We start from the raw sequence: 12,065 nt of genomic DNA, 5'->3' as shown, positions 1-12,065 counted from the left end.
TCACAGTCAAACACTATCTCACAGGTCTGCTGTGAGTGATTACCTCCCTCAAAATAACTTTTGAAGACCCTTGAGCTCTGTAGAGACGAACCGGATCATGCAGGGAAGAAAAACAGACTTGTGACTGAATTCCTGATGCGTAGTAAAAGTGCCAAATTAAGCCCCTCCCCCTCACACACAACAGTGAGGGAGATCAGTAAACTGTCATAAATTAAATAAAATGCCCGCCAAGTGGATAATTAGTGCCCAACACAATTTTTCACCCAGTACCTCAGAAAATTAAACGATTTAACATGCCAGCAAAACGTTTAACCTCAAATAAATAAATTGTCACAGAAAACCTACTGCTAGCCGTTCTCACTGCAATATAGGCTAAGGTCTTATTCATACAGTATCATTCCAGTGAAGTGCCATTCCCCAGAATACTGAAGTGAAAATATACATACATGACAGCCTGATACCAGTTGCTACTACTGCATTTAAGGCTGAACTTACTTTATATAGGTATTTGCAGTATTTTCAAGTCAATTCCATTCTCAGAAAATAATATGCTGCTACATACCTCTTTGCAGGTGAACCTGCCCGCTGTCCCCTGATCTGAAGTATACCTCACCCCTCAGATGGCCGAGAACAGCAACATGATCTTAACTACTCCGGTTAAAATCATATAGAAACTCAGGTAGATTCTTCTTCAAATTCTCCCTGAGAATGAACAACACACTCCGGTGCCGTTTTAAAATAACAAACTTTTGATTGAAGTCATAAAAACTAAGTAAAATCACCACAGTCCTCTCACACATCCTATCTATTAGTTGGGTGCAAGAGAATGACTGGGTGTGACGTAGAGGGGAGGAGCTATATAGCAGCTCTGCTGGGTGATCCTCTTGCACTTCCTGTTGGGGAGGAGTTAATATCCCAGAAGTAATGATGACCCGTGGACTGACCACACTTAACAGGAGAAATAGCAGATTAGCCACACCGCAATATGCTCTGTACTCGGCTGACAGGGAAAGCCGTATAGCGGAAGTGTGAAGTCCGTTCATGTGACTGCAAACGAGACACACATTTTTTATAAACTGCGCCACAGAAAGTGAAAAAAAAAAAAAAGGCGCAAGTATGTGGTATTGAGCCGTCAAAGCATAGAGTTCAATATCAATAAATCATACCCCAAAAATGAATTAGAGGTGATAAGATCATTAATAACCCCTTGTTAGTGCCACATTGACAGTCTCATATTAAAAAGGTATAACCCTTTACATTGCCAGCCTCTATTAATAGTAACTTGGTATCAAAGTTACTCCCTAAAGTAAATGCAGCGCCCTGGCAGAGCTTCCCTAAAGTTACTCCAATATAGGGAGATAAGTTTGTCTCAATCGCCACAGAAGGATTAACTCCTAAGTGCTGACCCTCAATACCTAGAAGGCAAGAGCACTTACCTGTGGATCCAGCTGCAGGGCAGAAGCAGCTTCTTAGGTGTGACAGATACCACCACTTCTGTCAGGGACCTGTAGAAAAAGAAAAAAAACAGAGTGACCAACCCTGGTTTTCTATAAAGGGGTAGCATAGGTGTTAGAAGATGGCAAGGTGGTCTTTGCTTTATTTCTAACTGCTAAAAGACACCATTACTCTTACTAAAGAGATTTACATGGACGCAGCATAGCCCCAATCCTTGCTTGCAGGGAAAAGTACCCATTAAAGGATTAAAATATCTTCAGCCTTCGCACATCCTCCCGATGATAGAGGCAAAGAATGACTGGGGATTATAAGTAAGGGAAACAACACTTAACAGCTCTGCTGGGGTGCTGTTTGCCGCCTCCTGCTGGCCAGGAATTGAATTCTAACTAGTAATTGGAATGAAATTGTGGACTCTTTATGTCATAGGAAAAGAAATTGGGTTTAGTGTCCCTTTAAGTAAAATTCACTGAAAAACCCTGTCAAAGGGGAGAAATGTTTACAGTACAATGTCCATTAAACCTACTGCCTTGTTTGGGGTAATATACACGTCAATTATTTAAAATGGTCTGTAGCAATATGCAGTTAAATGCCATGGGATTCCCATAGGTACACTCTATATGCCTTAGCTCTGCCTTTATAACACTAACTTTCAGTCGGAAGGACAATCATTTCAAAGCTTCTACAAACATGTGCAACCTGGCTGTCATGAACACATTTCATGTACAGTAAATAATAAGTATGTGGTTTACCTTAATACAGTCTTTATACACTGGATTGAAGGTTTCACCTCCCAGACGAACAGGTACCAGAATTATAACAGCCTTCCTTTTTCTACATACATCTGAAGGTAGATCTTCTGCGTCCAACAGCTGTTCAACATCCTTCCTGTACACTGCAGAGATAAAGTGTGTATTATACACTGCGCAGGTAACAGCAATGCAAACGTCACTTTACATATAAAGTGTAGGGTAAGTGGCCGCAAATCCATTTACACACCTGTACAATCCTGAGACACATAGACAGATAGTTCTGGTACTTGAGACGTATGGTCTAAAGCTTTTCTGAGAAAGAGAGATACAGAGTTAGGTGTAGTGAAAATGACAACTACTTGTTATATCAAACTGTGCAATAGTAACACGCTAACTAACTTCTCATATTGATACAAAAGATTCCTGGCACTTGTATTTCCATAGGTGGTTTGTTCATGAGACCAAGAAATCAATGGTTTACACAGGAGATTATGTTTTATGCTGCTGTAAATATGTAGGTATTTTAATGGAGTTAAAAGGGACATGTAATCAATGCGCAATTGATAGTGCAGGATGTGTTATCTTGTGCTAAGAATAATCCGCAAAATTTTAACCAGAGCCTCTTAACGCAGCAAAAACTTTATGTGCGGCAAACACTTTTCAACAATGCATAAAATGTTTCATTATTAAAAGTATAACATTATTGCAAAATGTATTTTTTTTCCTTTTGCTGTAAAATACACTGGAAATTTGTAATTCTCCTACGTTCTCCCAGGGAGGTTAATAGTTTTTAGCTTATTTATCTGTGAGCTTTTGTTTAGCCCCTCCTCTCACCATTCTCTGTAGTTATTTGTTTTTTTTTTTAAGGTGCGATATTAGTTTTGCATCAACAATCACGAATAGAAAAGCACTCTTTGCAATAGAAGAGGGCATACTAGGTAGTGTAGTAGAGAATACGATTGTGTGTTTGATAATTATTTTTTTTTATATATATATATATATATATATATATATATATATATATATATATATATATATATATATATATATATATATACACACACACACACACACACACCACACATATATACACACATACACATACATATATATATATATATATATATATACATATATATACATATATATATACACACATAAATATACACATACTGTAGTATTATTGTATATTGTGTATTAGTTTGTGATTGGTTAGCAAGCGTTCTTTTGTTCTGGAGGACAGGGAAATCAGTGAAATTACACATAAAACAATAGGCTAATTTGACAAAATAAAGCAACATTAATTATTGTAAAATTTTTCTCAGACTTCAATATAGCTTACAATTTGTGTTTAAAAGATAGTGCAAAGGAGTAATATTAGTGCGCTAACTGAGCTTGTATTACAACAGATGAGTTAAATGTTGATCTCCCATGAGCCAAAATAGAGCTTTAAAATGTAGGACTTTTTGATACCTGAACTAAACCATTATTATTAATAGTTATAGCAATAAACTATATGAAGAGCTCCACTACTTGTGCCACTATTGGCTTAGCTCTTGAGCAACAACGGACATTCATTTTTCTGTGCGCCCCATAGAAGTCTATTATATGAGGTATTTATTGCGCCTGATCTTAACCCCTACATGAAGATGTTAGCATGGCCTAATATATGCTCAATATATGTACCTATTTTACATGCAGATACTACCACTCTTGCACCTATAAACGGTGTCTGACTTTCTAGTAATACACAGTTTCTTTTCACCCAGGGTTAAAGGGTCATTAAATACAGTAGCATTGCAGAATAAACATCATAATAAGACAATGCAACAACACTTACTCCGAATTTTAAATGAGCAATAGATTTTTTTCTGACAAATTTTAAATTGTCGCCCCCATCAGCCAATCACAGACTCATATACATATACACAATGAACTCTTGCACATGCTCAGTAGTAGCTAGCGTCTCAGAATGTGAGTATATAAAAATACTGTGCAAAATTTGATAATGAAAGTAAATTGGAAAGTTTCTTAAAACTGCATGTCCTACCGGAATCATGAAAGTTTAATTTTGACTTTAGTGTCCATTTAAAGCTTTACACCTTTAAAATAGGCAAAAAGTCAAAATTCAATCTCCCTGTAAAACGTTTGCCCTGGCCTTGCTACAAGCCACTATAACAATACTCTCTCCTCTGTACTCAACACCCTTGCTCCTCCACAAATACGCAAAACCCCACGTCGTCAGCTCCAGCCCTGGCACTCTCAGCAAACACGCTATCTACAAAAATGCTCCTGTGCTGCTGAACGTGCCTGGAGGAAATTCCGCTCTGCCCTTCAGTTAGCCAAGCAAAACTACTTCTCCCATTTTCAGCACTCTCCTCTATCTACCTGCACCACCCCCTTCATCTGCCTTTAGTGCTCAAGACTTGGCAGACTACTTTTTCAACAAAACACTTAACATCCAAAGTAACATCCCACCACAAGACTGCAACCTTCCATCTCTGCCCCTGGTCACCCCCTCCACCACTCTCAGTACCTTCCCCCCAACCACAGAGAATGAAGTGAGTTCCCTAATATCTTCCTCACACCTCACTACCTGCCCACTTGACCCTATCCCTTCACATCTAATACCTTCTCTGTCTTCTACCCTCACCCCAGCTCTCACTCACATATTCAACCGATCGCTTACTACTGGTTAATTTCCATCATCCTTCAAACATGCAAAGGTCACCCTCATCCTCAAAAATCTTCTAACCCCCCAGTTTCTAACTTTACTATCACTGTTGGTGTCACCACTATCTCCCCATCACCCCAAGTCCGCTGCCTAGGAGTTACACATGACTCCAATCTGTCCTTCATACCACACATCCAATCATTCTCTTCATCCTGTCGCAACCACCTACGCAATATCTCCAAAATTCGTCCTTTTCTGAGTGCTGAAACTACTAAACCGCTAATCCATTCCCTAGTAATTTCCCGGCTTGACTACTGTAACAACCTACTAACTGGCCTTCCTCTCTCCCGCTCTTCCCCCTTCAATCCATCCTAAATGCCTCTGCTAGGCTAATCCACCTCTCCCGACGCTCTGTATCCGCTGCACCCCTCTGAGTCCCTTCACTGGCTCCCCATTCATAGCAGAATTAAATTTGAAATTCTCACTCTGACCTACAAAGCCCTTACCAATGCAGCCCCCCCCCCCCCCACCTGTCCTCACTCATCAACAAATATACTCCAAACCGTCCCCTAAGATCCAACAACGATCTACTCCTTGCCTCTTCTACCATCACCTCCTCCCATGCTAGACTACAGGATTTCTCTTGTGCGGCACCAACCCTCTGGAACGCACTTCCTCGAGCTGTCAGACTTTCCCCTGACCTCTCCTCCTTTAAACCCTCCCTAAAGACCTTCTTGTTCAGGGAAGCCTATCACCAAATCAGTAACTAATTAATTCCACTTGCCTAATAGTTGCCCTCATCTAACTCCACACTAACATCATTCCCACATGATACAATTGTTCCTAAGTGGCCACAGCAAGGAGACCAAGAACATGAATTAACTGTACTGCTCTTGATTTGCAAACCTTGTACACTGTGCTAAGGGTCATTAATTACATACTCTCATTTGTTTAGAGTATGGTATTTCATCACTATCGACTCTGCAAATCTATTTGTGGATAGTTAGAACATTTTATTATTATACTATTGCTTTCACATTACATATTTTAACAATTGTATGTCTCTTTAACCCCTTAATATCAGGCAATGTATCCTGTATGTTTGTCCCTTGCAAGGGCTTTAAGGGACTCTAGCCCGCACTGTTTTTGCAGGCTTCAGGCCCACGCCCCTACAGTTCTGGAAGCACTATGGACAGCCGATATGCAGGATACGCGGGTCCATCGTTAAAGGGGTTAAAAAGATATAAAAGGTGCTAAGAGAAAATGCCTTTTGTGTGTTATACATTAGCAATAATACAATAATAAAATAGTCTGTGTTTAACCCCTGTTAAACATATAGTTAAAGTCAGCTCCAGGAGAGCATTTCTCTACTGTGAGCGAGCTGAACACAACTAGTGAGCTACCAATCACTATCTAGTTCCCTGTAGTGCAAAGCTGCTCCTGTTCATACCTAGGTATGCTTTTTAACAAAAGGATGCAAAAATAACCAAAGTAAATTGAAAAGTCTACCAATTGCATTCTCGGTCTCAACCATTTTTGGCAGATAAAGAGAACCAAATACACAATGCATAGGGCTTCTACTCACCTCATAATGTGGGCTACAATACTGGGTCCATACCAATCCCCTGCTTTTTTTCCAAAGCTGCTCCCCAACGCCACCAAGCGATGCAGCGCAAAAGGTGCTCCAGGGTGGTCAGAGAACCATCGTAGGACATCCCTGTGTATTTGCTCCTGGTGGGGTTGCGGAGCAGAGCGTCGTTGGGACTGATGACTGAAGGACGAGCAGCTGTGATCTGGGTTGGAGAAGGATGATGAAGCTGGGGAGCTCTTTGGCATACCAGGAGAGGTTTCCATGTCAAGCATGTTGGTGACTAAGGCTTCCGGCCACAGCCAGTCTGAGAGAAAACAAGTAGACAAGTCCCAACTATAAATTTATAGAGGACATCCCCTATTGTTTCAGTCTGTCAATTTTCATCAGTTAAGGCTAGCAAGAATATAACTACTACACAGACACTGTTTAACCAGTTAAAGTGATACATTTCTGATAGAAACAAATCTAGAAAAATTGTATGATCCAGGACGAATTGTCACAAACACCACATCATGCCGAGTAAGAAAAAAGTTTCTAGTCAAATTGTTTCAGCAAAAACAGCGGCAACATTTAATGTCTGTATGTAGCTCATAATAATTATGCATAATAAAAAGACAGTAGAAGGTCTTGAATGTTAAAGCTGTGGTTGACAGATGCAAGTCCTACAAAGGGGATTTTCAACCTTCCTTCGGGGGATGCTATGCTTTCATGTCTGAGCATGGTAGTGCGCTCTAGCAACAGATGTTAACTCCTCAAATTACCATATTGTCCTAAATATAAAATACTGCTGCACATAAGTCACAGAAAACCTTTAAATATGAAATATAAAAAAAATACATGTGCAAAAACCTTACCTCTACCCAGAAGATGCACAAGCAGACCATGTGCAAGTAACATCTGTGCACTCCTGATCATACAGCCCCATCCACAGTCTGTCGTGAGGGTTGTCCCATCCAAAGCAGGAAAGTCTCGCCTGTATGTCAACCAGATACGGGATACGAAATCTTTTTGGAACTGTTTGATACTATCTGCAAAAGGAACATGCGTTTAATCCAGGAAAAAAAAAAAAAAGTCAAGATGGACAATGTATGATTAAAATATTTGTGATTACTCGAAAAATTAGAATATCGTGCAAAAGTTAATTTATTTCACTAATGCAACTGAAAAGGTGAAACTAATATATGAGATAGACTCATTACATGCAAAGCAAGATAGTTCAAGCCGTGATTTGTCATAATTGTGATGATTATGGCTTACAGCTCATGAAAACCCCAAATCCACAATCTCAGAAATTAGAATATTGTGAAAAGGTGCAATTTTCTAGGCTCAAAGTGTCCCACTCTAATCAGCTAATTAAGCAATAACACCTGCCAAAGGGTTCCTGAGCCTTTAAATGGTCTCTCAGTCTGGTTCAGTAGGAAACAATCATGGGAAAGACTGCTGACCTGACAGTTGTGCAGAAAACTATCATTGACCCCCTCCATAAGGAGGGAAAGCCTCAAAAGGTAATTGCAAAAGAACTTGGAGCTGTATCAAAGCACATTAATAGAAAGTTATGTGGAAGGAAAAGTGTGGAAGAAAAAGGTGCACAAGCAGCAGGGATGACCGCAGCCTGGAGAGGATTGTCAGGAAAAGGCCATTCAAAGTGTGTTGGGGACTTTCACACGAAGTGGACTGAGGCTGGAGTCAGTGCCATCAGAGCCACCACACCAGACGGATCCTGGACATGGGCTTCAAATGTCGTATTCCTCTTGTCAAGCCACTCCTGAACAACAAACAACATCAGAAGCGTCTTACCTGGGCTAAAGAAAAAAACAGACCTGGTCTGTTGCTCAGTGGTCCAAAGTCCTCTTTTCTGCTGAGAGCAAATTTTGCATCTCATTTGGAAACCAAGGACCCAGAGTATGGAGGAAGAATGGAGAGGCACACACTGCAAGATGCTGAAGTCCAGTGTGAAGTTTCCAAAGTCTGTGTTGATTTGGGGAGCCATGTCATCTGCTGGTATTGGTCCACTGTGCTTCATTAAGTCCAGGGTCAACGCAGCCGTCTACCAGGAGATTTTGGAGCACTTCATGCTTCCTTCCACAGACTAGCTCTATGGGGATGCTGACTTCATTTTCCAGAAGGACTTGGCACCTGCCCACACTGCCAAAAGCACCAAAACCTGGTTCAATGACCGTGGGATTACTATGCTTGATTGGGCCAGCAAACTCGCCTGACCTGAACCCCATAGAGAATCTATGCCGGCAATGCCAAGAGAAAGATGAGAAACATGAGACGAAACAATGCAGAAGAGCTGAAGGCCGCCATGAAGCATCCTGGTCTTTCATAACACCTCAGCAGTGCCACAGGCTGATAGCTTCCATGCCACGCCGCATTGAGGCAGTAATTGCTGCAAAAGGGGCCAAACCAAGTACTGAGTACATACAGTATGCCATGCTTATACTTTTCAGAGGTCTGATATTGCTCTATGTACAATCCTTGTTTTATTGATTGCATGTAATATTCATGAGGTTTTCATGAGCTGTAAACCATAATCATCACAATTATGACAAATCACGGCTTGAACTATCTTGCTTTGCATGTAATGAGTCTATCTCATATTAGTTTCAGCTTTTAAGTAGCATTAGTGAAATAAATTAACTTTTGCACGATATTCTAATTTTTCGAGTTTCACCTGTATTACTAAGGGACATTGTTTTTAATCTATTAGAGAATATTTCTAATGTATTTTAATGGATGTTCCTAGCTTTAATAAACCATATCTTTATGTAGGTATCAGCTGGACATAATTGTGCCCTTACAGGAAGTTTCACTTTAAATATAACCAGCTGTTTAGAATTTCCCCCTTACTACTACTACTAATAATAATAAATAATATGTTTAACTGCTAATCTTTCATATACATAATAGAAACATGTTGAGTACTATGCCCATTTAAAAGGGAACAAAAGTAAAAATGTAACTTTAAAAAGATTCAGACAGAACATGTACTGTAATTAAAAAAAACAAACAAAAACTATTTACTTCTCTAATTAAATACACTTTGTTCTCTTAATATTCTTAAAAGATTAAATGTAGGTAAGTTAAGCCTTCCCGCTGTTAGGACATTCCATGACGTCCTAACTGCGTTGGAATTTAGGAAAAGGTTTCAGTCCAAGACTGAAAAGGAGTGTACATATATAGCACTCAACAAACCGTTGGGGCTGAATTATAGTTGACGGGTACTAGCCAGAACAAATTAGAAATGATGTAAATGTCTGATTCCAATATATAAAACTTAACCTTTATTGCTATAAATTTAAAAACAAAATGAACACAACAAATCCCTAAAATATTAAAAACACAGTCACGGTTTTAAAAGGATGTGTGGGCAAACAGCACAGGTATAGTAACTGCCCCTAATAAATTGGAGCACTGATCGAGGTATTATCACTAGAACAAACTGAATAATTACTCGAAGATTGTATAGTCTCCTATGTAATATGACGATATTAAACAGTATAATCAGAAAAATGACTGCAGTGTTCACCTCTCCTATATGGTACAAGCAATATAAGGGGATATGAAATGCCAGAATATATAACTGGTTCATGTGTACTGATAATTAAAATATTACTCCAAGTCGAATCAGTTTGTGCGGCTAAGATTTTAAAGTAATAGTTGTTCTGCAGCAAAAGATTATATAGATGATCTTAATATATCACCATCCATAGTGTGGACCCTAGCATAATTAGTAACTTATATAGGTATCTTTATTGGTTTTGACATTGAACTCTATATTCCATGGATAAGGTACCTGAAAGGGAGATCAGTATGCTTCACGTGTATTGATACAGTGTTTGTTTTTGGCACAGTATTGACCGTTAGTACACCGTCAGTGACTTATAAGGGTTCCTTTGTTATAATACTGGAAATATACACCACGAATGTGGTATAGAGATTGTCAATAGTTTCACCTATATCACATCAGGTAAAGTTAGTCAATGTTATCAATTAATTAAATTGAGTATTAAACCAATGAATAGTTATTTCCTATTATTGACTAGGGTGTCCTAATATCCATATAGCTGTATATTAAATGTTGACACTAGTTTCAACACGGTTTTCCGTTATAGAAATGGTTTTTAGGATATTACTCTAAGGCAGAACTGATTTATGTAGCAGAGATTCTAGGATAATTGTTATACTGTAGTACAAGATTATATGACTTATCTTGGTATAATGCTATCTATGTTAACAACCATAAGTACATAATCAGTTAGTTTGTATGGGTTCCTTTATTTAATTGTAATACTAGAATATATACACCATAATTATGGTATAGAGATTGCCAATGTTTCACCTATATAACTTAGAGTAAAGTTTGTCAGTGTTATCACTCTGTGAATTAAAATGTTAAAGTGATAATCTGTTGTTATCTATCACTCGCTACAAAATGTTAATCTCATGTAGCTGTATATTGAGTGCTGACACTGCTTCCTTTATAGTTTTTCAATATTAGAATATAATTCTAAGTAAAGTTCGTTCTATGCGGTTGGAATTCTGAAATGATTGCTAATATAGCAGTGAATGATTTTATGGCAGTCTAGATGAAACGCCATCCACAATATTACTTAGGAGAACTGTATAGTTACTCCTAGGTATAGTATTGCTGCATTGTCCCTCTGCCAAATAAATTATTGTAATGGTGATACTAGTCACCTTATATTTAATACAATACGATCTATATTGCTGGAATATGTTGTTGCTAGTATTAGATCGAGTACTACTTGTTCTGGAGCAGATATAAAATACTAATAAACTCTGTGCTGTATAAGTTACTGAATTAAAGGTGCTAATCCGGTAACCATATCAAGATGGAAAGATATTGTGGCCGTCTTAATATACAGCCATCCACCATCAAACTTAATAATGCATTATTTTCTTCTAAAGGACCATTAGATTAAACTAAGTAAAGTAGCCAAACAACCGTTACTGCAATTTAAACAAAACAACACTGTTTAGCACAACCGGAGCGGGACGCTAAGTCCCCGCTCCCCCCTAACATGTTTCGCCGGAGGCTTTTTCAAAGGTGGGGCGGCAGGCTGAAATCAAGACTTTTATTGGCCCGAAGAGAAATAACGTCACGCAGATTTCTCGTTAGTGGTAGGTCGGAATCAAGCGCTGTCTAGTGGTCCAAATAGGGGACGCGGCTGACCAATCACAATCGCGTTTGAGTGACACTCTCAGGGGTTTCCCTGACAACCCCTCGCGTTGTATATACTATCTGTATTAGCGATTTCGGATAAACGGCCAGTCATGTTTGAATGTAAAGAATCAGTAGTTAATATCAGGGACATATTAGTAATATCAATTGGCCCAGTCGTAGTGATATTAGATATGTCAGTATATAGTTTTTGACATAGATATGTCCCGGTTACATATTATTTATATCTCTGGGAGAGCAATAATAGATGATTATTCTCATATGATAAATTCCTTAGGAGACTACGGTATGTTTTAATCTAAAAATGAATGTGAGTTTAGTTTAAATGTATGTGAATCCTATTGCTCAATGGAATTTCCAGGCCGGTGTCTATTTTAGATTGATTAA

General features: G+C 38.8%; 1 protein-coding gene across 1 annotated transcript in view; it reads right to left on the bottom strand.

Annotated features, from left to right (window-relative positions):
* Window positions 1–12,065, bottom strand: part of ATG4D (autophagy related 4D cysteine peptidase) — a 108,849-nt gene that overhangs the window by 75,525 nt on the left and 21,259 nt on the right. Inside the window, 4 exon segments of the mRNA XM_053717927.1 lie at window positions 2,205–2,347; window positions 2,452–2,516; window positions 6,464–6,773; window positions 7,324–7,497. Of these exon segments, the coding sequence (XP_053573902.1) occupies window positions 2,205–2,347; window positions 2,452–2,516; window positions 6,464–6,773; window positions 7,324–7,497 (692 nt within the window).

The sequence above is a fragment of the Bombina bombina genome, chromosome 6 (assembly GCF_027579735.1).
Source record: "Bombina bombina isolate aBomBom1 chromosome 6, aBomBom1.pri, whole genome shotgun sequence".
NCBI classification, from domain to species: Eukaryota; Metazoa; Chordata; class Amphibia; order Anura; family Bombinatoridae; genus Bombina; species Bombina bombina.
The sequence above is the reverse complement of the archived record's forward strand: the minus strand, read 5'-3'. Positions and strand labels throughout refer to the sequence as shown.